General features: G+C 35.4%; 1 protein-coding gene across 3 annotated transcripts in view; it reads right to left on the bottom strand.

Moving 5' to 3' along the window:
• The window catches only part of ARAP2 (ArfGAP with RhoGAP domain, ankyrin repeat and PH domain 2), a 187,804-nt gene that overhangs the window by 32,806 nt on the left and 127,408 nt on the right, over positions 1-27,590 (bottom strand). For 2 of the 3 annotated variants that reach the window (XM_053578074.1, XM_053578077.1), the window contains 7 exons: positions 23,650-23,862; positions 19,199-19,304; positions 16,160-16,307; positions 14,668-14,736; positions 12,129-12,203; positions 9,333-9,450; positions 1,596-1,724 (listed from right to left, as the gene is read on the bottom strand). In XM_053578074.1, the coding sequence (XP_053434049.1) occupies positions 1,596-1,724; positions 9,333-9,450; positions 12,129-12,203; positions 14,668-14,736; positions 16,160-16,307; positions 19,199-19,304; positions 23,650-23,862 (858 nt within the window). The remainder of the gene's footprint in view (positions 1-1,595; positions 1,725-9,332; positions 9,451-12,128; positions 12,204-14,667; positions 14,737-16,159; positions 16,308-19,198; positions 19,305-23,649; positions 23,863-27,590) is intronic. The other variant, XM_053578076.1, reaches the window with a different exon arrangement.

The following is a 27,590-nucleotide window of genomic DNA, read 5'->3' as shown; positions in this document are numbered from 1 at the left end:
CAATTAAGAGTTTCCTGAGGGTGTATAATATGTCCCCAGGTGAGGGCCTCTTCTACAAATGGAACTTTACACTGAAAGTGAGAATAATGTAACTAACCTAAATATTCATAATCATATAATTTTATTACTTTATTCTGTGAGAAAGGTGAATGATTTTGTTAGATTTATCGAGTTTTAACCAAACTTGGATTTCTGGGATAATTTCTACCTGCTTATGTAGTGTTACCTGTTATCCTGCTAATATATCTGCGGATTCAATTTGTTAATATTTTGATTAGTATTTTGTGTCTATATTAAGGAACAGACATTGGCCTTCACTTTTCCTGTCATGTCCTGTCTTGTCAGATTTTGACATCAATGTTACACTTTCATAAAATGAGATGAGAAACAATGACTCATTTTCCATTCTCTGAAAGAGTTTGATTGCTATTATTTCTTCCTTAAATTTAAATTTGACAAAGTATACTTGTCAGGCAGTCTTTTCTAGAAAAAAAAAATTGTACCCTCATATTAACTTGAATAAAGTTTTAAAAAAATAAAAAAATAAAATAAAAAGCTTCCTGCCCTGTAACTATTAGCTGGAGAACCTGCAATCATCCTGAGTAGGTTTAGAGCACTAAAGAGCTGTACCATCTGTTTTACCATTTTTCCCCATTATTATTATAAATAGGAGTAAGACAAATATGTTCTCAAATCCAATATTTTGCAACTATAATCTGTGGCAAGTTACTTAACTTCTTTGCATTTTTCTTTTCCTTATGAGTAACAGTCAAAACACAATGACTTATAGGGAAAGTTTTAAAAAAACAGAGCTTTAGTGCATATAGAGGTTGGCTGATATGTGATTAATAAACAGTAATGGTTATTATTAATATTAATCATAAAAGTAGTGGTACGTTTCATCTTACAAAACTTGAACTATTAGCTTTTTGGGAGTAATTTATATATAATCCTGGCTGAAATTTTATTTTTTCCACAATCTGTCAAGTTGTTCACATAACGGAAGAATAAAAACTTCAAAACAGAACTTTCTGATATCTCACACAGGTTTAGAGATTCTCTTACGCAGCTCATTTGTACTTGCTAGCTTCTTATTGAATCATCCATGGACTTCATCTTCTTCCAGGTGGATGGAAAGTATCCTTGGAAGCGTTTTATTGTATGTTTTTGTTTTCCAATATGACCATAAAAACTGACATACAGTAAGCACTCACTCTCAGAGCCTGAAAAATTTGTACTCCCTGAATGCCCAGAGAGCTTTCAAATAAAAATATAATTCAAAGAGGAGACTCATCATCAATTTAAAAATTAGGAAAACTCACAAGCATAAGCATGACAAGCAACTCTTAAAAACAGAAACCATCCCTTCCTAAAACAGTAACTTAGCACGTTCAGGTTAAGCCAACTATTACCAACAGTGCCAAGTCCCTGGAACACTTCCTCCTCCCTCAATATTCTTCTTTGCATTCTGCGTCAGTAGATTCTATAATTAGAGACTCATTTTTCACACTTTCAAATACCACTGGTGTCACAATAATTGTCCTTTAACCACTCGAATTTCAATCCCAGTTGCAATGCAAAGCAATAGCACCTACCACTATAGAGTTTAATTGTGTCCACTGTTAAGAATCTCTTCACCACGAGGTAGGCAGACCCAGGCTCTGCCAATGAACTCCACCGCAGCACCTGCTCCAACACATTTTCTGTGTAGTGAAGAGGTCGCTCTGCGAAAAATAATACCCCAGTCAAAAAGAAAATTAGAAAGGTAAGAATTTTTATAATTATAAATTTTTGAATTTTTTTGATAAGATCTGTATGCAATAATATGTATACATAATCGTATCTTCCTTTGCATAATAATATTAGGCTACACGTACAAGATACCCTAACACCTAGAACAACATTAAACACATAATAAAATTTACTATATATTTACTATACACAGGAATGTGTGCAAGAATATCTGTTTTTTACTTATGTATTTGTTTTAAGTCAGAAGTACTTTCTTTTTTATAAAATCCCTTTGCACAATGCATGAGCATCTTCCCGTGTTTCCTTTTAATTTAGATAACATTCTGGGTTGCCTAGAATATTTTGCATGAGCAAGTAAGTCAATCTTGTCTATTACTAATAGTCAGAAACAACTAGTCCTTTCATAAGATCAGAATCTTATAATTTTACATCAATATTAGCGAGCAATGTATAGCTGATAGTCTCATAATCAATTAATATGAAATTATAAAATATAACTTCTACAGAGAACATATGATAATAATTCTAAAACAGTGCTGAGTAACCTACATGTAACTATGAGTGGAAATATCAATCAAAAACATGATGTGCAAATACTTTACATTAACTGTTGACGTCACACACTAACAAGCAAAAAGTTTAATAAGTGTCGTGATCTTTCCTCAATAATTCAAACACACACATTTTGCTTTTGGCAACCACATTTTTAAACGTAGCACACATTCTTAGCGTAGAATTTAAAAACAAAAACAAAAAGAACAAAACCTCTATAAGTTTCGCAAATACAATTAAAGCTTCATCGAAAAGTTTTTTGCTAATCAAAATATGACAATCAGTTAATAAAATGTAATGACAGAAAGATATGTAGGGGAAAAAAAGATATTTAAACCTTTCACAGTACACTAAAAATAGCAAAATTGAAAGCTCTGACAGAAAGATGCCAGTGCTGCTTTCCCAGGAGTGTAGTCATGTGTCAATCAACTCGCTTCCACCAAACCCTCCTCACAGTCAAGGAGGCACTCGAGCTTTTGGTTTTGGATAAAGTAACGCTACTGACAAACAGAAAGTGGATCTTAATAGCGTCACACTCAGATTTGAACCAGAACACTGTAATTGGTAATCACATCCTCTCTAATACTGATTTCCCCCTGCAAAGGCCAGAAGTCATCAACAATCCAGGGGCTGCAAAAAAAGAAGTTTTCCATTTCCCAATGTGATTACCAGATTTTTACTAGCCATCCAATAAAACTGAAATCCATTTCTGCATTCTGTGCTTATCGGAGCAAGCCTACTCATACTGGCATGTACAACAAAGAACCACTAGGCCATACATCTTGAAGTCAAGAATCTACGTTTTCTTTACTATTACATATTCCTTTGCATACAGCATAGTACTGGGTGTATAATAGATGCTCAACCAATTGATTAGGAATGAAACATCTTATTAATTTCTTTGATGGTTCATAAATTAACAGAAAATATTAGCAGACAGAGCAGCAGACAAAATATAACTCTTTATAAAACCAGATAAAATCTTTTGTACTATCTGACTATTGCTTGTCTTCAAACACTTTTCTAAAAGATGGAGCCAAGTTCATAATTTCTCATAATTTGTCAATGTTCTAATTCAGTTGTTAATTAACCCATATATTGTCTGTCTGAAAATTGGAATTAGATGTATTTAAAAGAAAAAGTAATTATAGAATAAACACTCCCTTTACATTTGGTTTTAAATGATTCGTAATTCTACTATTTGCAAGCTCAGAGACAATACTGATTCCGTTAATAGTTACCTCTTTCATGTTTACATGGATGGAGCTGGAACATATTCTTCTTAGTAAAGTATCCCAAGAATGGAAGAAAAAATACCCAATGTACACAGCCCTACTATGAAACTAATTTGGGACTCTCACATGAAAGCTATAACCCAGCTACAACTTAACAATAGGGGGAAGTGGGAAAGGGGGTGGGTGGGTAGAGGGAGGGGGATCGGTGGGATCACACCTGTGGTGCATATTATAGGGGTATTTGCGAAACTTGGTAAATGTAGAATGTAAATGTTTTGGCACAGTAACTGAGATAACGCCGGAAAGGCTATGTTAACCACTGTGATAAAAATGTGTCAAATGGTTTATGAAGTGAGTGTATGATGCCCCATAATCATATCATTGTATACAGTTATGATTTAATAAAAAAATTAAAAAAAAAATAGTTGCCAGTTATGGAATAACACCTATATATCAGATATTATGTATACTGGATACCTTACATCAGTTATCACTTACAATTCTCACAACATTCTTCAATAGAAACTATGATTACTTGCATTTTATATAAAAAAAACTTAAGAGATTCAGCCACTTGCCTAACGTTACACAGCTGGTTCAGGTGAGGAACAAAAGACTTGAACTCCAAACCTATTTGAGTTTAAAGTAGTGTAATGTGTATAAAATCCTATCAACTTGCCAAGATATTTTTAACGACTCAACAAGGTAACATAAGCAAAGTGAAAAACAACGTCAGTTCAGACGTTCCCCTTCTCTGTTTCCCTTCATTTTCCTATCTTTACTGAAAAGATGGCAAAAAGATAGCAAGAGAGTTTCAGTATCCTGTGGGTAAGGAAACTGATGGTAGTGGAATCGGCTTAGAAGAGTAATATTCTTAACTAGAATATAGTGTCTGTTTTCAAATAAAAACTTATGCTCCATTAATAAAGGATTAAATGGCTAATGAGATTTTGAAATGCCAGACATTTCTATTAAAGAGGATCAGTGTTATACACTATTACAAGTGGACATTGCACTGTTATTATAGGCATCATCAATATTACCATATGGATGGCTCTGAAGCCTTCTTAGTCATATTGAAATAAATCACAACAGAAATTGAGGCTTATATCAATGGCATATCATTAATGTTAGTTGCATCCAATTAGTCAATTCTGTTTTCATATCAGTCACATAGTATGAAATCCTTTAGGACAGTAAAAATCAAGTTCTTAGATAAAGAACACAGCCAAAAAAAAATGGGAAGAAAACAGAAATAGTTACACTGTCAAATGGTATAAAATGGCATTATAGGAAATAGCAGCAGGAAGAAATTGAGTTATCAAGCTTTATTTGAACTTAAATTCCTGCAAATAAATTTTTATTGATAGTTACATTACAACCATTTGCCAGGATAGATTATATGGTAGGTGAGTCATTGGCATTAGGGCATTACTAGAAATTAACTCTTCTGCATACTATCTATATCAAAAAATGCTAAAAATTCAGCATAGTTATTTGGAAACAGGTTATGGAGGTGATTTCTTAGCTGAGTAACACAAAATACTATCAATTGTTTAACATCTTGTTCACAGAATAAACCTGGCTTCCTGTTAAGTACAGAGCCATCCACTTTCAATCTAAAATTACAGCTGCCATTCTGAGGCAACAATACAGGATTTTCAGAGATAATTATGACTTCCCCAGTAATTAAATCTTCAGTGCCAAACTAAGAGTTGTGCAAGCCTTCCTCTGACCTGTCCACATCAATTGAAGGTAATAGCATTTTATCTGTCAATCAGAAGAACCCGAAAGAATCCTGATGAAAAAATAAACAGATCTTCCCTATCGTAGCATCTATAAGAAACAAGGGGAAAATGTTGTTATGATATCACTGTATAGAAAGTAACTGCTTCCCAACCGGAACTCCTCAGTGAAATCCACTTCACTGAAGCCCCTACAACAATTAATTTTTTTCAAGATGTGAAATGTCTAGAGGGCATGGGGGACTAGTGTAGCATTCTTTGGAAGGAAAGAATAGGTTCACTTTCAAGGGAAAGCACTGAAATAATAGCATACGTTGGAAGATTAGCTCTTGATAAAAGGGACACCCTCTCCTGGGAGGAGTCTTAGTCTATCCTCATGATTGGCAGTAGAAGCTCAGAAATGCCTGACAACCTTCAATGAGTGAGACAAGAAAGGTTTCAAATTTCAAGTGTACCACCCACTAGGCATGCATTTAGATGCAAAACCTACTTATATAGAGGGTGCCAAAAAAATGTATACTCATTTTAAGAGGAAAAAATGTCCTATTTATGCATGTTGTAGGGTGACACTAGCTTCCATTTGACTAATGTCATCTTTTGAATGAACATCACACTACACATCGCTACTATAATTGAATTCAACTTCAAAAAGATAACACTTTCTAAAATGAGTATGCATTTTTTTGTTTCTGCCAGCATGATAAACTTACTCAGCCTAGAATCTAACTCAGCTTAACGTATATTTTATATGGTTGGAATATGAGATCAAAGTATTTTATATGATTGTAATGTAACTTATTTGTTTCATCAATCTGACTACCATATAAACAAACAAAAAAAATAGATTGTGCTTTTAGTCAGAACTTTCCTAAGAGTTGTGCACCATGTCAAACAGTATCTGAGTCACGAAACTGACAAGCTTATAGCAATCTGTATTTGTAGCTGTCACATCCATGATGATTTCATAGACAGATTTAGGAATGTACTTTCATCACTTTTGGCCACATGGGAGTATCTCAGCATTGACAGGCTAAAATGCCTGTGCTTCTCTCATTTATTTTTACATTATAACTACTGTATTGTTTTTGAATAATTATAATAGAGTATGCTGGAGTAGTAAGGGAACATTACACAATATTTAGTGTTCAAAGGGGGCACTGGATAGGAAAGCATAGAGAACCCTTTAAAATTCACACATAACTTAAAATCTACCACTCTATACATTCACTCATTTTTGGTTACTTCTTTACTTGGAGGTTTTATTGTTAAATTAGGAAACACACCAATTACCCACGGACATTCTTCTTATCAACTATAATATTCTTACTATCTATGCCTTTAATCTCCTTTTTATATTTACCTTTACCTCCCCTGCACATTGCCAGAAATGAAGCCCATAAGCCTTTTAGATCAGGTAGTAGACACAGGGTCCATACACTAATTTGATCACAGGCCTTTTTATTGCTTCCCTATCACTGCTTTTCTAGAAACAGTGAAAAATAATCTTAGTTTTCTGGCAATTTCTACTTCACAGTTTACCATACATTAAGACACTACCAAATCTGAATTCTTAACTCTGAATATATTCTTTCTTGGTGGACCTGGGATGTTTCTTTTAATGGACATCCAGATATTTGAAAATCAAAACTTGTTATCTCCTGTGTTTTCATAACTTCATTAAGATAGAGTTTTCCTTCATTTTATTATAGAAAAAATAATAAAATCTAATAGTAGAATTCGTGATATGCTAACTACCACATGCAAGTTGATAATCAGACACTTTGGGTATAAGCGTCCGTTGATTTTCTAAGATGAAATTTCAAAACAACGTTTCCACGTGCAATATCTGTCTTGTAGCTACATAATTCCCTCCCATCATAACCTATCTGCTGCTGTGTACATACTGCCGTGCACTTGGAAGACCAGGGGCTACAGACACAGAGCCCCGATGCCAAGACACAGGGATATGCTTCAATTTATTCAGTCTTTGAGAGGACATAGTAGGGAGGCTTACTCCCAACCCTTCAGTATTCTTCTGCGACCCTTAAAAAAAAAAAAAAAACCAGAAACTTGCAGGAAACAATCATCTTTCCAAGCACTAACCACAGTCCCCATAGCTTTGAGATCTTCTCGTGGTTCCCAGTTTATAAACAGGGATGACTTTCCATGCGCCTTCCACACCCGGGTACATTTATATGAGGGGCCATAATCCAGGACGCTCAGTCCAGAAGAAATCTATTTTTTACCCCACTGCAGTTGAAAAGGCTTTTGTGAGGTATGTTCCACATCAAGGTACTATGCTAGAAGTTGTATGAGATGTAAAATATGTAGTAAACGCTCTAAAAAAGAAGGACCTAAAACATTCTTACCACCCTTGTAGCACAGTCATACAAAATTATGCTTCGCTTATTCAACAGATTTTAACTGTACGACTAGTATGGAGTAGGCACTGTGCTACAGAGAAGATAGAGAGGAAAAAACAAAAAAAAGAGTCTCTCCTTTCTCCCCAAAAGCTCCCATCAAGACAGTCAAATATAAATCCAGGTAACAGGCACTACAGAAAGAGAGGAGACCAAATGCAATGGAAATCATAGTTTGGGTTTTCAGGGAGGTAATCGGGTGGGCCAGATGTGGGGACACACACCAGCTCATACATGTTAGCTAAGCACCAAAAAAGGGAAGAGATTATGTATTAAAAATTAAAAATAAAAAACACATAAAATGAAAAAAAGATGGCAAAGGAGATCGTTGCAGGGGAAATCTCACATTTAGGAGATAGAGCAAAAAGAAACTACAATACGAAAGAGATAAAATGATTTAAGAATCAAGCGGATAATCCAGGCAACATTGACAAAAGAGTGAAGATTAACAAAACAAAAAGAAATGGTCATTAACAGTAAATGCCACAGGAAGGATGGGTGAACTTAACACGGAAGTGAATCTGTCAACCTCAACAGCTGGTTTCCACGGGAGTCACTTCCCAGAGCATCTCTGTGCAGGGGGAAGAAGGAACCCAGCCAGGGGGAGACACTGAACCAACACCAAAGCACTGTCGTTATTAGATCCTAGCCATGTGTATCAAATGATAACAGTTGACCCATTTTGAAGAGCTGTCCATGATAATTAGAAATAAGGAAATAAAAAACATCAAGACAGAAAGACAAAGTACTTGACCACTGCATTTCATTTGAACACTAATGAATAACACTCCTCATAACACACTATGGGGCATTTCAATGCTGCATTTTAATTTTGAGCTTGTGGGTGGCAAGATTTTCCTTCAGCAGTTTGGCAGCTGTACTTGAAAGGGTCCCAGACCTTAGTAGGTATCAGCTAGACAGATGGTCAAGGTACAAAGACATGCTACTTCTTTTTTTTTCCTAGAAATCATTAACACCAAAAGGTGTCATGAGAATATTGAGTTTATTTAGCACTTGACTATCAGAGTAGTTGAGGTGTTTTATTTTATTTTATTTTATTATTTTTTAATTATTAAATCATAGCTGTGTACATTAATGCGATTGTGGGGTTTTAAAAGCACACTTTATCTTTCATTGTCTTTGAAAGGCCAAAAAAGATATTTGATCCACAAAGAAGAAAAGAAAAGGAAAAAAGCCCCCAGAGAACTTTCTGATAGGCTTAAAATTATTTTTAAATTAATAAATAATAATCAACATCAACATTCTTTGTTCTTTTTAAGTACGTGGCATACAGGAAGGAAGGGGATGGTGGTGGTGACAAAACAAGGCTACAAATAAATTTGCTTTTGCTTATAAACAAAGGCCTTAGTTTCTGAGGCAGCAACATTAACGCTTAATGCTTTGCACTGTATTTTTATAGTCAAGAAACTATTTTGATGAGTAGAATCATAGGAAAGTGATTTCAAGAAGTAATAATACATATCAACTCACAGTATCAGGTAGAAGGGAATTCATGACCAGACATTAATATTTAGGAAAACATAAAATGTTAGTAATAACTTGTCACAAAAAGAGTATTTCTTCAAACTACAAGGAAATCGAGAATCTCCACCATGAAAATCACTTACCTAGCTCTTCATTTTCGATGACTTCGAACGTGGCCCAAATATCACCTTTTGTAGGAATGATATTTTTTATTGCTAATATATCATTAGTTAACTCTTCTGCTTCCATCACAGGAGATATCTGTCAGAGAATCAATATTTCTTCAAAAGATACGTCAGACACAGAGGTAGACTTATACTAGGACAATACAGGGTGCTATAAAGCCTGTGTATAATTTTTAATTACCCCCCCACCATTTAATAACATCCTAGTTTCTTCCAAGCATGGTTAAAACTAGCTTCTCTAAATACTCAAGAGAAAACAGCATGTTCAGATCTTATCCATAAAATGAAATAGTATTTCATATAAGGGCAGAAAAAGATTATAATACACACATAATCAGGAGAAATTTTTTTCCCTCATTTAGTGAGCAATTAAGGCCACTCAGAAGGGAATAATATACCCAGTCACACATCAGAAGACCTTCACCAGACAGCGAATCCAATCATCTTCGAAGTATTAAACTTTTCACTCATCAATTCTATAATGAAGAGTGCGGAGTGCCTTGGTTTATTCAGCCTGGACCCTAAATTATACTGCTGTCTGCAATGCCAAAATGCCCTGGGGTTTTGGTAGTCTGGTGTGTCCTGACATACCGAGTGACAGATGGTGGGACACTAAAGTGTGAGGCAGCCAGAGGCCATGGTGCCAGCTCTGTAAGAACCCCTAAGCCTGGGGACACTGCACAAACACACCACCTCTTCTGGGACTTTCAGGATTTTTGATTTGTTTCTTGTTTTTGTTTTTGCCAATCTTAGGTACATGCTAGCCAAAAAGTTAAGATGGCTTTCTTCAATTAGAATTTAGATGTAGAGTGCCAAACAAAGAGATGTTTCAAGCATTAGAATAACTCCAATTGCAATTTGGTTTGCCTGTCTTCAATATGGGTATGTCTCTATTAAAAATTTTCTTAGGAAAGGAATGTGTTAATTTCCATTTCTTCTTCCATTACTGCTCATGAGCGTGGGTGTGTGTGTATAACAATAATAAAAGACTTTTTCACAACAGGCCACTCACATAGTCTACCTTTGGTATTTCATGAAGTTTGGTACTTTTTTGTACTATATTAATTATCTGATGAAGTTCACTGTTTTCTACTTAGAAAAAGCCCAGTGAAATATAAACTTAAAAGAAAAAAAAAATTAACAACTGAAAAAAGTGGAGAACTTTAAGCAACGGAAACAGTAGGTGAATCACTGCAATGATACTGTTGTCCTGAATGGATTTAAATTTTTAAGCAGTGTAGCTTTTTCTTACAAAACAATAAATTATTGAGAAATCAAACATCTGAACAGGCACCAGGGGTTGTCTCCGTTTGAAGTAAGATGATGGAAACTCCTTATCCCCAGGAAGACCCAAACCTCTTCTTTAAAACACCTAGAACTCTATCCTTAGGAAATTATTACCCTCTGGATTATACAGCTCAGTCTAAGGAACACCAGGTTTGGGTTATGACGACGCAGACTTGTATTCTGGCCTCAATTCCCTGTTTCCACTCTATATACTTGAGATCTCACCGGCTTCCTCTACCTTCATGAGCTGTAGTTAAAGATCAGCTGAGACGAATGTAACTAAAGAGTTTTGCAAAGTTTTAAGCATCAAAACAAATGTTAGTCATCGTTTTTTCTAACATTTTATAGTTTTTAAGAGCCAGTCTTTTATCTAAATGCAATTAAGGTAATGTATTTCCTCAATTATAATAACTTCTGTCACAACATTCTAAGAAAGATAAAATGAAAACGTGCTATGAAAGAGTTTATGTGTAGAGTTAAGACATGTGCTTTGACTACCACTTCTCGCATTAGCAGTGAACTTGTGCTGATTGATCTGTACTAGTCCTTCCTGCCCCCTATGATAAATGCCACATATTCAGCATAAGAAATATGAAGTGGTCAAGAGGTGGCAGGTAAATGCCTCATAAGAACAAAACCCATAATCAGAGAATTTCAGCTCCATGCTGTAAGTAAGGTAGGTAGTTGACATGTAGTCATAATACATAATCAGTAGAGATTTATAACCTAATAATTACAAGTACAATATATTTCATGTTATGATTGTATTAAATCCTAGACTTCAAAAAGATAAGCACTAAAACAGAATTTATGTTACATGGTGGAATATCTAATTCTCATATAGAGAAAATGGTTTTGCCAAGTAAGAGCCTGAAGAATCAGTTACTCTCCCTAAACGACTCATTACTGATTATAGTGGCATGACAAAGATCTATTTTTAATTCAGCACAAACGATCAGTATTGTCATAAATAAAAGAATTATCCAATATTCAAGTAAATTGAAAGAATAAGAACAAAGGCATATTACTGATAATAACAACATTAGTAATAACAGTAATTTATTAAACAAATGCTGGGAAATTTATTAAGTAGTTTATCTGCATTATCTTATTAAGTCCTCAGGTCAGTGCTATTATGTAGTAATGTAATTTTTCCTCATTTTACACGTAAGAAGATAGAGGCTTGGACAGGACAATAACTTGCCTAATGTTGACAAGCCAAGGGCAAGTATTTGAGCTCAGGTTATTTTCTAGGACCTACAGAAAATCCTAATTATAACCTAAAGCATGTAGGATTTTTTTCTTTCCAAATTATTAAAATATAGAATTTCTAGACGGTATTGGTATGAAACATCAATGGTGTCATCAGTCATTGGTTTGAACTCGAAAAGTAACAGAAATATAATACTGGAAAATGCAAAATACGTAAATTAATACTGCCCTTTGATTTCCACCATTAGGACTCACCCGAATTATAATACTACAGTCTGGTTCCTTTCTTTCTACATACACTTCAATTAACAAATCTCCAGCCTGGGAAACCTAGAAAGGGTAGATGTGAAGAGAATACATTTAAGTATGTTCCAAAAATACATCTGATACTTAAAACAGTTCCAAACCCCTACAAAGCTCTGGTCATTACAACAATAAGTAAGCTCAGTTCCCCTATTCACAAGCATGATGCACCCACTTTCCAGAGATGGTTGATTAAAGACAGTAATCTACACAAATGTCACAATCAGTAACAGTAATCGCAATGCAACTTTTTATCTTTTACTTAAGAGTTCAGTGTTCCAGAATACCTTTCCATTGTTACTGAAATAATAATCTGGCTACAATGAAAATATGCTGAATTCCACAACAAAAGTTGGAGAGGCCATCATCAAGTATATTAGTAGTATAAACAAAAGGAGGAGGAACAGGAGCCATGTGTCAAATCCTGCTCTTAGCGATCCTGTGTGCATATCAGTAAAATTAAAAGGCAGAACACATCTTGCTAAATTTTCAAAGAGAAGAAATCTCAGGAAAGACTAGGTCAAAGGTGTATTAAAACTACAAATAGAGAAATTAAATTTAGTAAGAAAAAGTAAAAGTGAAGTGATAGAATAAAGCAGACAATAAACAGAAGTTCCGATTTTAATTATTTTTGGCCAAGCATTAAGTGCTAAGTGATCGAGGTTTTTCTTATATACTTGGAGATACATCAAGTGAAAAGACAGATACAGGCAAAAAATGAAAAGCATAGGATATCACTGAAGAAACTCACAGCATAAAGTCCAGAAATTCAACAAAGAACCACGTTAATCTTTAATGTGGAAAATATTTTGAATAGTTTTCTCAGAAATTCTCTTAAGTTGTGTAATCACTTAGAAACAATACCCATTATGCAATTTTTTAAAAACGATTATAATGAAGAAACAATCGTTCTCAAGTTAAATTTGCCTCAGCATAAAATCTAGTGAGTAAATTTGTGAGGAAAACAATTAATATTGCACTTTCAAAAAGTTTCTTAATCATTCTGGCACTATAGCATATTTCCAATTTTTTCCCCTTACTTTTAATACTACACAAAAATTCTAGGACAACACCGGTGACACTTTTGTTTTTCATGATGTTTGCATAAACAGCTAAGGAAGGACACGATATAAAAAAATCAAAAAAACAGACACAAAAACCTCATAGAATGAAACCAAAAAGAAGAGCAAAGAAATTCAAACAAGGAAAAGAAAGTGTCAAAAAATCCTCCAAAAAGAGTTCTGACTGGATTAGAGGGAAAACTCAAGTAAAGCAACAGATTTTCCTAGACTCTTTCACTTCCTTTTCCAATTACTACATTTTATAGACAATTCTTTTCTTAGTTTTACACACCCATACTGAGTTGAAAACAAGACTGATTTCTTTATTGTGATGTGTATATAACAGATAAAAATGCAAAAGGATACTCGTACTTTTTAATAATACTATGGATAATGCTGCCAAGGATAATGTGTTTGGGCTCATACAACTCTTTATTTCGTGACTAAAACCTTTCTATAAAAGGGAGAATTTAAGAGAATTGATAATGAGCTCGATTCTTTTAAAAGACACCAACTTTTCTCTAAACTGAATTCATTACTTTGGGTCGAAATGGAGAAAATAATAATTCTTTGTGTAATTAATATCATAGTATTAGTACTGGGGTAGAATTTAAATTTTCTCTCATTTCCTTATTATCAAATTACTCCTCTAATTTGTAATGGATATTATTTCACGGTTGAGGAGAACTTAAGGTTTTACTAACAAAAAGCATTTGCCTCTTAATCTAAGTGATCTGTAAACATATTTGACCCATTTCTGTTATTTACTTTGTAACATGGTATCCACCACAATTCCTACTTATTAGCAGATGATTAATGATGACCCTTAAGAAGTCCTAGTGAATATTCATCAGACGAGGTAAGGTCCCCTTGGAAAAGCACAGTGCAACCTGAACACGAAAATCCAATACTATGTGACAGAAGAAAGCAAGAAAGAACACAGAAAAGTCAACTTTATAGAAAAATTAGCATGTTTTTGTACAAAGATCACAGTAGACACGTCCCATTAATGAGCTCATCTGCAGCCATGCAAAGCAAAAGCATATAAGAAACAATTTGTGCTTTCAAAATAATAATGAAGAAATTCATTCAGGCTATTTGAATTTTCAATATACTCCAAGTATTTATTTGGCTTTAAATGCTTCCTTTGAAATCCATCAGCTTTTTCAACAGTGTTTTTACAAATAAAATTTGGTTTTACAGAGGAAATCTTGGTAAACTAAAACTGATTTTCCCTCTATGTTTCAAGAAATTTACATGAATATATTTTATACACATAATTCATCTAGGGTATTTTTTTTTTTTTTTTTTTTGCTTATCACTTTTACTTTGCTTCAAATAGGAACTTGAGAATACACACAGCAAATGTCTTTACTTACAACAGAAGTGTTTTTGTTTCACTCTTTAGAGATCTAACTATTACTACTCACTTGAGTGTCTTTCCACTTGGTAATAAAGCTATTTTCTATGTCCATTTGTTTGACTTGGTCTTCTTTAACCTGTTTAAAATATAATTTTGGACATTCTAATAATGTAGAATACAGTGAGTGATGGCCCTCAGCCTCATAGAACTCTTCAGGAATTTAGATCTCAAGTTAAAGATAAATTAAAATGGCCGTCTTAATCAGCGTGGGTGCACACAGCTAGGTCATAAACAGAGCCAGCAAGATAGAGTCTCATTAAGTTCAAAACATTTTATGATGAGCTGAGGACTGGTTTCTTTAAGTTTGTGTAGATTGAGAGACAAGACATTTCTTGCACTGAAATGTTCATTAAGGGCTTATTCAATGTCTACCATTTAGGTAAAGTTGGGTTTAACATAATCATGAAGAAAATCACTTATTTTTTTACTAATGGTACAATTACAAAAATCGAACGTAAGGGGAGCATGTAAAGCCACACATTTTTTTGTTCTAATTCTTTCTTTTCTCAGCATCAGATTATTGCAGAGAATTTACAGTGGACACATGTAAAAAGAAATAGAGAGAAGATCAAAGAGCAAAGAAAAATCTAAGAACTCTAGTGTCCATTCCTATATGAATTAAGATAGAAACTGTAACATTTCATGAAAATAGTTCCTTTTTCCTTGCTAAGAAATCTTGTAATAAGTTATCTTAATAAGAATGTAAGAACTCTCCAAAGGGTAACCTATCACACTAACCCAGTTGGTTTAACCTGTTATATCCATACCCCTGGAAAACACTGGTCTGATAAACATCGTTTCATGAAATGCTTTAAAAGGCTAAAGGACAATGCCAAGGTGCCAGAACTTGTTATATAATGGAACTAGAACTTTGACTGAGAGCTACCGTATTCAAACCCTGGCTTATGTCTTCTATTTTAACTTCACTGAACCAAGAAGTCATTCCTATTCTAGCCGTTTCCTAATGCACATGAAAATGTTGGCTTCATAAAATAGCAAGTTTAAAAGTCAAATAATTGAAACAGAGAAGACTGGCAAGTTCCACAAAATAATAATATTTCAGAATTATCTTTTTTTCCCAATTGGTGGCACAATTTAAGAAAAACAAAACCTAGAATGCTTTCAATGTAACTGTCTGGTATTTGTTGAATTGTTAAATTGAATTGTTAAATTCACAATTTTACACTTTTAAATGGATATGATTTATACATATAAAAAGAAAATGCATACAATATCCCTATAAATAGAACTATTCTATCCAACAGACATCAGTGGTAAAATAGCTTTAAAAGCAATCAAATATAACAATTAATGGTCATAGTATAAAAAATTACATAAAAATATAACGTGCTATCTAAAAAATTTAAATACGACTATTCATTTTCTCTCTTTCTAAATATTCATAAAGACGTGAATAGTAACACCCTGAAGTACACATATTTGTTTGAAAACAGTAACATCAAAACCAGTTTAATCAGAACAAGATAGTAAATATTTACCTCAAATATTTCTACATAATTATTAATTAGGTCCTCAATTACATTCACTTCTTCACTAGTTTGTCCCTTCGTTTGAAACAAACAGGATGAAAAGACCAAGGCCAAGTTATGAGCGTTCATGTGATTGATTTCTGAACATTTCTGAACCCTGTCAGAGAAAGGCATAGCTCATTACGACACACTTCTATTTTTACATTTCGTAGAACTATAAGCAAGAATTCTTATCCTTTGTTTAACACCCGCATATTGAAGTTCTCTGATATAAAGGGTACGATGCCGAGGACGAAAAACCCATGGCTCTTTCTTCCAAGTAGCTTATAGTCTAGCTAAGAAAATAAGAAAGAAGACTGTGAAAGAGATTAGTCCCAATTACGAAGCAATATTTGATTGCTGATTTAGAGGAAAGACTGACTGTATCTAAACGATTTCAAACTATGTAACAACCCGGGGCCAAAGCACCCAGTACCGTTGCAGAGCGGTGTGAAGTGACGTGAAGTGTAGGACGGGAGTATAAATGGAAGAGAAACAGGGGCCAGAGGCAAGAAAAGAGGCTGGGTGGGCCTGTACTAGTGCAGAGTTCCAAGTTCCAGCTTCAGGCCTGGGCTAAATTGTCCAGAAAGTGTGTAACAGGACACCTGGAAGCACGTGTTTGTACAGTTACTCAGAACGGGATATTATCAAAAAGGGGGAAATTTAAAAATGCAACTACCTTTTTCTTAGCTATCACTCAGAATCACTTTGCATAATGAACAGATAAGAACAAAAGAGTCAACTCTTCCATTTAGCAGGCTATAACTGCTAAAAGAACATTTAAAGCAAAGTGGTCCACAAATACAAGTTCAAAGTAAAAAAAAAAAGCACTATACTTATCATCTCAAAAAAGGGAAATTAATACTGATAAAAATGCACTAGATGAGAACTACAAGCAGGGCATATAAGAATATTTGTTGATAGCCTCTATTTGTCACCGGCTGTGTAGACAGCAGCTATTCAATTGCCTGTTTAATTACATGTGGAAAGTTTCACGATATATACTACACGAGAGAGATCAAACTTCATCAAAGGAGTATAGCCAGAATAAGCTAGGTATCCCTGTCTGTAAAGAACACGGATTCTAGGAGTTGTAAGAACAAGCAAGTGAATATGACAGCCATATATATAATGTAAAAATTTCATAATAAAATGCCAACTGCATAGCAGAGATGGAGCAAGTGCGATCATCCTATCTGATTTACAATGTGCAAAAGGAATTGAAATTTAATAGAGGAGGACGTGATATCTGTGGGCACCCCTCTCCAGACTCCTCCTTTCCTTTTACCACACGAAAACTGTAAATCTGGACATTTGCATGTCCGCCTCTGTTACTATCAAATAAGCGTCTCATAGTCAGAGAGTTGCTTTAATCGCACTGTCGGGTATGATAAATACCTGGTGATTGCAATTAAGCAGATGCTAATGATGGAGGAAAGGGTCTTTTATCTAGGGCAGGGATTAAATTAAATGCTAACGCCACCTGACCACACAGGAATTTACCTCTCCATCTTTTGAGGACATGATCAAACATTCCTTCCTTTCTTGAGACTTTCTTCTCAAATTACCATTCTCCTTTGTACTCTTCACTTCTCTTTAATTTCATTGGCTACATTCAGTTCTGGGATAAGTGGATACAATAGTATTTCCGTTTCTTCCTCAGTTCCCTGTCCCCAAAGGTTGGCGTTCCCAAGTGTTCCTCATTGAGCCTGGTCAGCCTTCCTAGTCAGGCCTTCTCATTAGAAGCCCAAGAAACAGCTTTCTAATTAGTGTCTCTGCCTCTGTACTATTTCCCCACAACTAATCCCACTGTGTGTGTGGGGGGGGTTATCCCAAAACAAATCTGTTTAATCTGTCTCTTCTCAGCATTTAAAGGATACAACCCAAATGGTTTTCTATGACCTGAAGTCTTGTGCAACCTCCTGCCAACTATACTAACCCTAACCTTCTCCTGTCCTAGTCCTGTGTTCCAGGGTCTGTAAATCCTTCCTCTGACCTGTCATTCTACCCTGATCAATTCATAATGTGTCTTTAAATTTGCAGCATCGAAGCATTCCCTAAACCTCAGTACACAATCAATCTCTCCTCTATAACCCCATGCTGCATGCCAAAACTATCCATATGGAAATCTGTCCCAACATGACATAGACAGAGATGGGATGATAAAACAGACCATATTTGTATGTTATAATAAAAGCAGCTTTACAATACTGGGTTTGACATGCGTGAGAAGTAGTGGCTGGGAAAAAGAAATACAGAGAAAAGACAAATGGTGAAAGACTTTAAATCTAGCTTCCGAATAGGTTATTTCAGTAAAATTAATTTTATAGAAATTTATTCAAGAGAGTACTTCATCACACGGGAAGCTACAATGTAGTCCTTAGTCAAAGTTTACACTTATTGAAGTTTCTGCAATAATTTTTGCTAAAATCAAAACAAACTTATAATTTTAACTCAATAGGACATTTTCAAACATCCTTATCCTTCACCCCTCATTTCTCAAGTCACCTTTATATTCCTATTTTTTTTTTCAAATGTAGGTCTTTCATGTCCTTACATAGAAAATGTTTTTGATTTTTAACTTTTCTTCATTGTATAAATAGCCTAGTATCAAACTATAAGGTCCAGGGTAAGATAAAATCTGATAATAAACGAATGTCCACTGTGAGAGAACATCGCACTCACAGATTCCTGTTGCAGAATTCTGGTCCATATACTTCTTTGTTCTCTATTTCCCGCCCTCCAAAGAGTTTTAAATTCTTATTAAGGCACTAGATACATCTGAGGATGCTGTATATGATTATTTCCAATTCATTTAAGAAATTCCCAGTGCTATCTAAAAATGTGATTTAATTACAGAAAGAGGCTAAAGAGATTGTTATTAAGGTGTGTTGAAAGATGCATTCTCCCATGTAGAAAAAGGTTACTAACACTACTTTAAATTTAAGAAATGGTGAGTTATTAAGGGCTACGTTTGAAATGTCTAAAAGAGTTCATAAAGTCACCCACCGGTAAAGGTGTTCAATTATAGCTGCCAATGTTGCTCGATTGACCCCGGGAAGAGAACGTATAAATGCCCCATACTTTTTAATTCTTTCTTTGTCATCTTGTGTATCTGGAGGGAAAAACAAAAGATATTTAGACTTGAACTAATCAGGTTATAAATTTTATTTTCAACAGTATTTTCAACAGTCACACGTGTATTTCACAAAGTGATACAAATAGGTTTCAGTAGAAAACATTCAAAAGTCTGAAGTAAAATTGCCTATAATTCTCAAAAATCATTTATGTACATACATATGTACATATCCCACCACTATGTGCTATAATTCCTATAATTTGTAATTTGAAATAAAAAGCATTCACAATGAGAGAGTGAGAAGGGTTGCATTTTTTTATTTCTGAAATATTGGGCTTTAACCAACAGGAATGCATTCTATCAATTACGTATAGTCAAGTTGGAGTACAAATTGAAGAATTAAGCCAAAAGTATTTTAACTTAGTCTATGGGAAGGTTTCATTGCTTGCATTTGAAAATGATGTTTATTTTTTTTTCCATAAGGAATTATAAAAATCTCCCCAGAGGTATAAACCATCCTGGAGCTCGTAACTGTAAAGGGCCTTTTATAAGCCTGATACCTTCAAAACTTTGGAAAGGTGAGGGGGCAACAGGAGAAACCATGGGTGGGGCTAAACAAGTGTGACCCAGACTGAGAGCAAGGTGACCCTCCTGTTGTGGGTGGAAATTTGTTGGTTTGCGGAGAGGAGATATGAAGAAATGACTCTCTACTCTCCTAACCAAACACAGTCAAATATCTGGAGAAACTAGACATAGGAATCCCTGAATTTCTAGACTCTAGAGGATGTATAGGGGCAGTTTGGTTTAAATTATCAGCTGATGGGAGAAGTAAAGGATCATTCTTCACATAAAAAGCTTGTGCTCACTTTGTAACCCAAGGGGATTGCACGTAGTATGTTCCCTCTCAAACCCCAACTACCTTTGGAAACAAGATTTTTTGTTTTGTTTGTTTTGTGGAGACAGAGTCTCACTCTGTCACCCTGGATAGAGTTCCATGGCCCACAGTAACCTCAAACACCTGGGCTCAGGAGTTCCTCCTGCCTCAGCTTTCCAAGTAGCTGAGACTACAGTCGCCTGCCACAACATCAGGCTAGATTTCCTAATTTTAATAGAAAAAAGGTCTCACTCTTGCTCAGGTTGGTCTCAAACTCCTGAGCTCAAGCAATCCTCCTGCCTCGGCCTCCCAGATTGCTAAGATTGCAGGTCTGTGTCACTGCACTAGGACGAGGAAACAAGGTCTTTTAACTTCCTATTTAGCCCTACCTACTCGTTAGCCCTACCTACTAGTTAGCCCTACCTATTCTATTCACGGAAACCCAGCGGAACATTAACGATTCTTTAAAAGTACACAGTCACTTGGGCTTTTCCCGTGACTTAGCAATTATGAATTGGGCTGCAATAAACATTCTGTTACAAATATCACTGTTACAATGTGATTTTTGGTCTTCTGGGTATATACCTAGTAGAGGAATATATGAAAGCTATAACCCAGTTATAACCTAAGAATATGAGAGAGGGACAGGAGGGGGGAGGTGGGCAGAGGGAGGGTGATGGGTGGGATTACACCTGCGGTGCATCTTACAAGGGTACATATGAAACTTAGTAAATGTAAAATATAAATGTCTTAACACAATAACTAAGAAAATGCCAGGAAGGCTATGTTAACCAGTGTGATGAAAATATGTCAAATGGTCTTTAAAACCAGTGTATGGTGCCCCATAATCACATTAATGTACACAGCTATGATTTAATAATAATAATTTTTTAAAAAGTACACAGTCACTTGTAAAGGACAGTAGGATTCCTGGGGATTCAGGGAAACTCTGTGACACATTTTTCAGGTACAATCCTATTCAAAATTGAAAGTGGTATCTCCTTTGTACTGATTTGGCCTGCCCATGACACCCGTAAACATAAAGACGATCACAGCAACCTAAGTGAATTAGTAGCTGAGTCTCTACAAGCAAGAGGGCACAACACCCAAATTATATTCACGGAGTCTGGAAATGAATAAAGAGTTACTTAACACTCCCATCCCCAGTGTGATCCAAACCTTCACTCACAGTATCCACTTTCTAACTGTAGGAGTAAATGCATTTATTCCATAAAATTTAATTAAATCTATTGCGCTTACAGCAAGTCACGCTAGCATGCCCATTTTCACACATCATATAAAATCAAATAGATGGTATTTTCCAAATAAATAAAACATAAGCAATTTGAATAAAACTCAGGGAAAATTTCAGCTGATCTAGAAAATATCATGAGCGATTCAACTAGTACAGATTTCAGAATATTTAATAGTTTTCTCAGGAGAACTGATGATATAGCGTATAAATATAGCTGGTAGACCACTGCAAGGCATTCTCAGCCTCAGATACAGAGGATACCAGAGTGTCTCCTATGAGGTCACCCAGCAAGTTCTAGTTTATTCTATTCAGAACCAACATGAGGCACTTCTGACGGGTCCAGCTGAGGTACATTAGATCCGAAAGCAAAGGACTTAAAGGCTGTTTGACTCAGTATTCAAAGTCTTCTCCAAGCAAATTCTCAAAGAATTCACATCCAAGTGAATGGCATGTGCTGGCCACTCTGACTTCCTCCTCCTGGGAGACTGACAGCAATAAAGACTTCTTTACCACTGAATTTGTCAGCTTTAGAAAAATCACATTTATAACATATTTTCAATAACTGATCAAAATATGGACACAGTGGTGGGCACCTATAGTCCCAGCTACGTGGGAGGCTGAGGCACAAGAATCATTGATTATACAATAGAAACAAATTGCAAGCTTTCATAAAAGAGATACTTAAATAACATCATAGTTATAAATTCCAATAAAATTTTCTCTTAATGAAAAATGGGGTTGCAATGTGTTGCATTTATCTCATTCCGTATTTTATACTGTAGAAAAATTATACATTTAATGCTTCTGGTGATTGCAGTTAGCCCTACTACTTTGAGAAACATGAGAAAGAAAATAAGATATCTCTGAATTAAGACAGTTAAATCATGAAAAGCTTCACTTTACTAACAATACTACTCTTCCTGCTGACACTACTGAGAGTTATCTTAGGATAATTCTCAAACTGTGGATGTTTTGTGACATTTCAAAATTAATTCCTTCAACTATATTATTTGTGTTTTAAACAAACACTTTGAATTAATAAAAAGAACTATTTCTCAAAAGATGTATATTATTACATAGCTAAATTCAAAATTCATTTTCCAAAAACTTTTGAAACAGATTAACTGTGTAAGAGAGAAACAGTAATTATAGTTTAATTTAAAAATAAGTTTTAAGGGCCAGGCTTGGTGGCTCTTGCCTGTAATCCTAGCACTCTGGCAGGCGAGGTGGGTGGATTGCTGAGCTCACAGGTTCAAGACTAATCTAAGCCAGACCGAGATCCTGTCTTTAAAAATAGCTGGGTGCAGTGGTGGGCACCTATAGTCCCAGCAGGAGAATCGCTTAAACCCAGGAGTTAGAGGTTGCTGGGAGCTATGACGCCAGGTACTCTACAAGAGTGACAAAGTTAGACTCTGTCTCAAAATTAAAAAAAAAAAAAGGGGGGGGTTAAAATCTGAAAGAAATGATCGAAAATTATCACCCCAAAAATGTGGATATGAAAAGTGTTAACGGTTTATTAATAAAAATAAAGTTGCAAAAAAGAAAAATAAAGTTGCTATACAGAAAAATCACAGGTGTGAAGAAAAAGACTATCAGACAGAAAAATAAAAACAACTTTATTAGAAAGATGGGATTAAAATCAATGTTTATTTCTAAAGGTCTTTATTCCTGGGATACTTCAATAAAAGACATTGTTTTAAATTAATAGATATAAAAGTAGGTTTTACTGAAATTAATTTGACTCAGTAAATGATTAATAAACTGCGTTCTAGGGTCATCTCTTACGTAGGTATGTCTTCTACAGTATGACAAGGCTTTTTAATTTTATTTGATAGAATCTAGAAAAAATGAAGTACAAAAAAGTAAAAAAAATAAATATGTTAAAGAGGTAAAATGAATGATAGACATGGAAGATTCACATGGAAATCTTGTAAAATACATCTTTTATTAAACCCTTTATTTATTTTTAATAACAAATAGTATACATGAACTTGACTATAAACTTCCAAAGTTAAAGCAAGGTAAGCGCTACGAAATCTACTGAAAACTAAGCATATAAAAACCTAACTAGCAATCATTATAAACTTCTTCTGAGGTAGACAGAAGCAGCTTACTGATATTTGCATAATTTCTGTTTAAGCCATGGTGCACATTATTCTTTTTAATCAAATTTTCAGTGCATCAAAGATCCAAAAACAATTTTAATATAACATTAGCAGGCATTCATTTAGGCTCTGTGTCATATACATTACCTAAAGCAGAGATCCAATACGGATAGAGCTCCTTGGTAAGAAGTGCATTATCAACGTCACAGAGAAAATTTTTCAATACACCCGTCACGTCTTCCAGCTGATGTCTTCCTGCCCTCAATTTAACACTTCTTGCGTCCTTCTTGAAACTCTCCAGGAGTTCACTTATGTGCAGAGGATCCCCATTCTTTTGATAGATATACTTGCATCCTAAACCTTGGTTTTCCAAAAAACAAAAAATAAAGTTATACGAAAAACTCTAAATTCAAAATCTAATTTGATATATGGAACACAAAACACATATTTGTGTTGATATGATCAATAAGATGATGAAATCACTATGCAAGAGCGGATAAAAACAAGCATGTGAAGGAGGCTTCGTGTTCCTAATTTTAGTATTTAAAGTGTAAGCCTAATGAACAAACCATTCCAGCCCCAGCTTCCAGCAGGCCCCTGACCAGCCCAGTTACTCAGGGAATATCCTCCAGTAATGTTCTTTCACCTCAAGGGCTCTATCTCACTTCGTCTCCCAGAATACACGTTTGCCTCTATTTTCCACTGACAAAAATGAATAATTTTTTACTCACTGCTATAAATTTCCCCAACCTCCTGCCCCCAGATTGTATATTCATTCCTATATGTTCCCACCTTCACATTCTTTCCAATAAAAAGTTAGGCCGCTTCTTTTTCAAAGTTACTGATTCACAATGCTCCGTGTAAATAAGAGGCGTAGTTCTCAGGGGGGTGGAGGTGGTGACAGTGACGGTGACAGCATAAACACAAAAATCCTCCCTGTCCTCTCCCAGGTTTCTTGTCCCTCTTCCTTTCAAAACCAGTCTGAGTTTCCTTTCTTTATTCTTTCCCATTTCACATTCCTATGGATCCTTTAACCACACGATCTTGCTTCCGTGCCCAGTCTCCCTTCTGCTGAGGTGACCTTCACCAAAATCAGGGCCGTCCTTCTTTCTAGATGCTGTTCAGTTTTTATCTAATGAGAACTCCTTGAAGCATCTGACACTCCCAATGAATCCCCGTCCAAAGTCTTTTAACTTCACGGCTTTCAGGACATCACTGTCTCTAACTACCCTCCCTTTGTGCCTGTTCTCTAAGCCTTCTGTTTATTCAGTTCTCCAGGAATCCCCAGCAATATTCTTTATCTTGTTCCTCTAGCTCAGTGGTCCTCAACCTTCCTAATGCCACGGCCCTTTAATACATTTCCTGTGGGTTGCAACCCACAGATTGAGAACCTCTGCTCTAGCTCCAGTATAGCACTACCTTCTCCCCACACCTTTACAAGTCAGAACCTTTTCTTTCTCACTTACCACACACCCACCCCCCCAAAAAAAAAGAGAGAGAGAGAGAGAGAAAGAAAGAAAAAATACAATACTAGGTTACAAAGATTCTTCACCATAATCTTACTGTCAAAACTGTCCACATCTTTCCCTCTGATCTCTTCTTATTTTGAGAACTCACTATGTTTTCACAACTGCCCCCATCCTCATGTCTGTCTCAACAAGGATGACAGGTCTACTGGTGTTACCTAAAAATTTTAAACTCTGAATGCCGGCCTCCGGCTGCCAGTAGTACAATAAAACTTTATGGGAACCGACCTAACTTCATGTCTCCTGTATTTACCTCTTCTCACACTGAGCTCTGGACACATTTAGTTACACAAAGTTAACTGAACGGACAAGGTTCTCTTATAACATTACACCTTGGCTCACTCTGCTTTCTCCTCCTAGAATCCCAACCCTCCTTTTAGTCTAACCAGCTCCTGTTTTTTCTTAAGGCTCATGACAGCGACCACACTTTCCCCAGGAAGGCCTCTATGATCTTCACTACTCCAAGGAATTCACCCGAATACCATGAACACCTGTAGTAACCCCTCAACCTTTTTATGATAGCATTTTATACAGAGATGTGACTGTTCACTTGTTTGTCTCTGATTCACAAATCCATAAACTTCAAGAAGGTAAGGACTATTCCTTATTCTCTGGGTAAATCTGGCAGCTATGCAGGGCATAGGAGGACTCACTAGGTAATCAATAAATGTCTGCTTAATGTATGAATAAGAAAAATGATGGATAAGTGTCTGAGATGTTCCTTGCTAAGTGAATAGCTGGTACTCAAATCAGTCAACTGAATAAGAATTTGAACATAATTGTGTCTATGTCAATTAAAATAATCCCCTCCCCCCAAGAAGTATAATTTACAAAGAAATCCTAAAACTCTAAAAATTACCTTGTGAACTTGGTCAAATCCAAACCTTGACACAACGATCACGGAAAATTGGCCCATAGATTTTTAAATCTTTAGTTCAAGAAGTTCAAAATAAATGTTGCCATAAAGGCTCTGAGGCAACCACCTGCGTCCTACAATCACTGGGAATTCTTTAAATTCATGCCAAATCTTTTCTTCTAGATATATACATGCTGATAACACTGACGTTTCCCTCATGTTCTGCTCATTGAAAAAAAAAAAAAAACAAAAAAACTTTCATTGGCTTTCTAGCTTTAATATGCAAGTGAATGTACCTTGTTATAAAACAGATATAACGTATGAAAGTTAGTCGACGGCTCAGCACCCGTAGCACAGTGATTACGGCGTCAGCCACATACACCAAGGCTGGCAGGTTCAAATCCAGCCCATGCCTGCTAAACAACAATGACAACTGCAACAAAAAAATAGCCAGGGATTGTGGTAGGCGCCTGTAGTCCCAGCTACTTGGGAGGCTGAGGCAAGAGAATCACTGAAGCCCAAGAGTTGGAGGTTGCTGTGAGCTGTGACGTCATGGCATTGTACCAAGGGTGACAGAGTGAGATTGTCTCAAAAAAAAAAAAAAAGATAGTTGAAAATAATTTAATGCTTAGTTATTTTAAATTCAAATAAACACACAGAAACTTCCAATTTCCTTCGAGAAACACAGTGTATTGGTTATACCAGATCTAGTCAAATTATTTTAATCACTGCTCAGCTTATGAAAGACCCAATGCCTAGCCGGGCGTTGGGGTGGGCACTTGTGGCCCCAGCTACTCAAAACAAAACAAAACCCCCAAAAAGCCGTCATAAAACTAACATGATGTGAAAATTTCCAATGAGGTTACGTTCTAGATAAAATATAACAGGTAGGCAACTCGTTTATACACGGCACCTGCAAAATGCAAGCACACCAATACCAAATGACTATAATAAATGAAGATAAAATTCTCCTATTTTTAATTAGACAGATGATTACAGTTGATTAGAAAAATATAAACATACAATCAAAACAAAGAATCCCATGGTGATGCCCACAGGTGACTATGCACATATTTTCAGTAGACATGCGGTATGGACACAGTGAATCTGGACCTCAGTAAGAAACGCACTTAGATCACCTATGAAACCAGCCAAATCCTTAAAATGCTCTCTCCCTAAAAGAGAGGCACATACAGATATTATGAATTTAATTTCTGAAAATTATTTTCTTCGTAGTTATTTCTGACATTTTTTTACGTATCAGTGTACAAGTAGTTTCCTACAGTAGAACACATGATTTGTGGCTCTGTCTTTAACTTTTAATTCCCTCTTCATTGTTTCTAATATCGAAACCACTGGCTGCCATACAACGGGCACTCAATAAATCAGCAATGAACTAATAACACATTGCTTTAGTGTAGTCCTCATACTAATTAAACCTTTTCAAATTGAGAACACTCAGAGATACTCCTAATACTAGGAGAACCCAAAAAACTAATGTACCTTCCAAAATACCAAATCAATCATTTTACTCTTTTCCATATTTGTACTCTGAATAAATGGCATTTACCTACAGTGTAAGAGGTAAAAGCATTATTGTTTACAAATATATTTAAGAAATTTCTACCTTTTAGGGCAAGAAGAATATATGTAAATAAAAAAGGAATTTGAAGGATTCATGATTTGAAAATAAATATGAGCAAAAA

The sequence above is a fragment of the Nycticebus coucang genome, chromosome 23 (assembly GCF_027406575.1).
Source record: "Nycticebus coucang isolate mNycCou1 chromosome 23, mNycCou1.pri, whole genome shotgun sequence".
Taxonomy (NCBI): Eukaryota; Metazoa; Chordata; class Mammalia; order Primates; family Lorisidae; genus Nycticebus; species Nycticebus coucang.
Note: the sequence above shows the minus strand (reverse complement) of the source record. Positions and strands in the feature narration are given on the sequence as shown.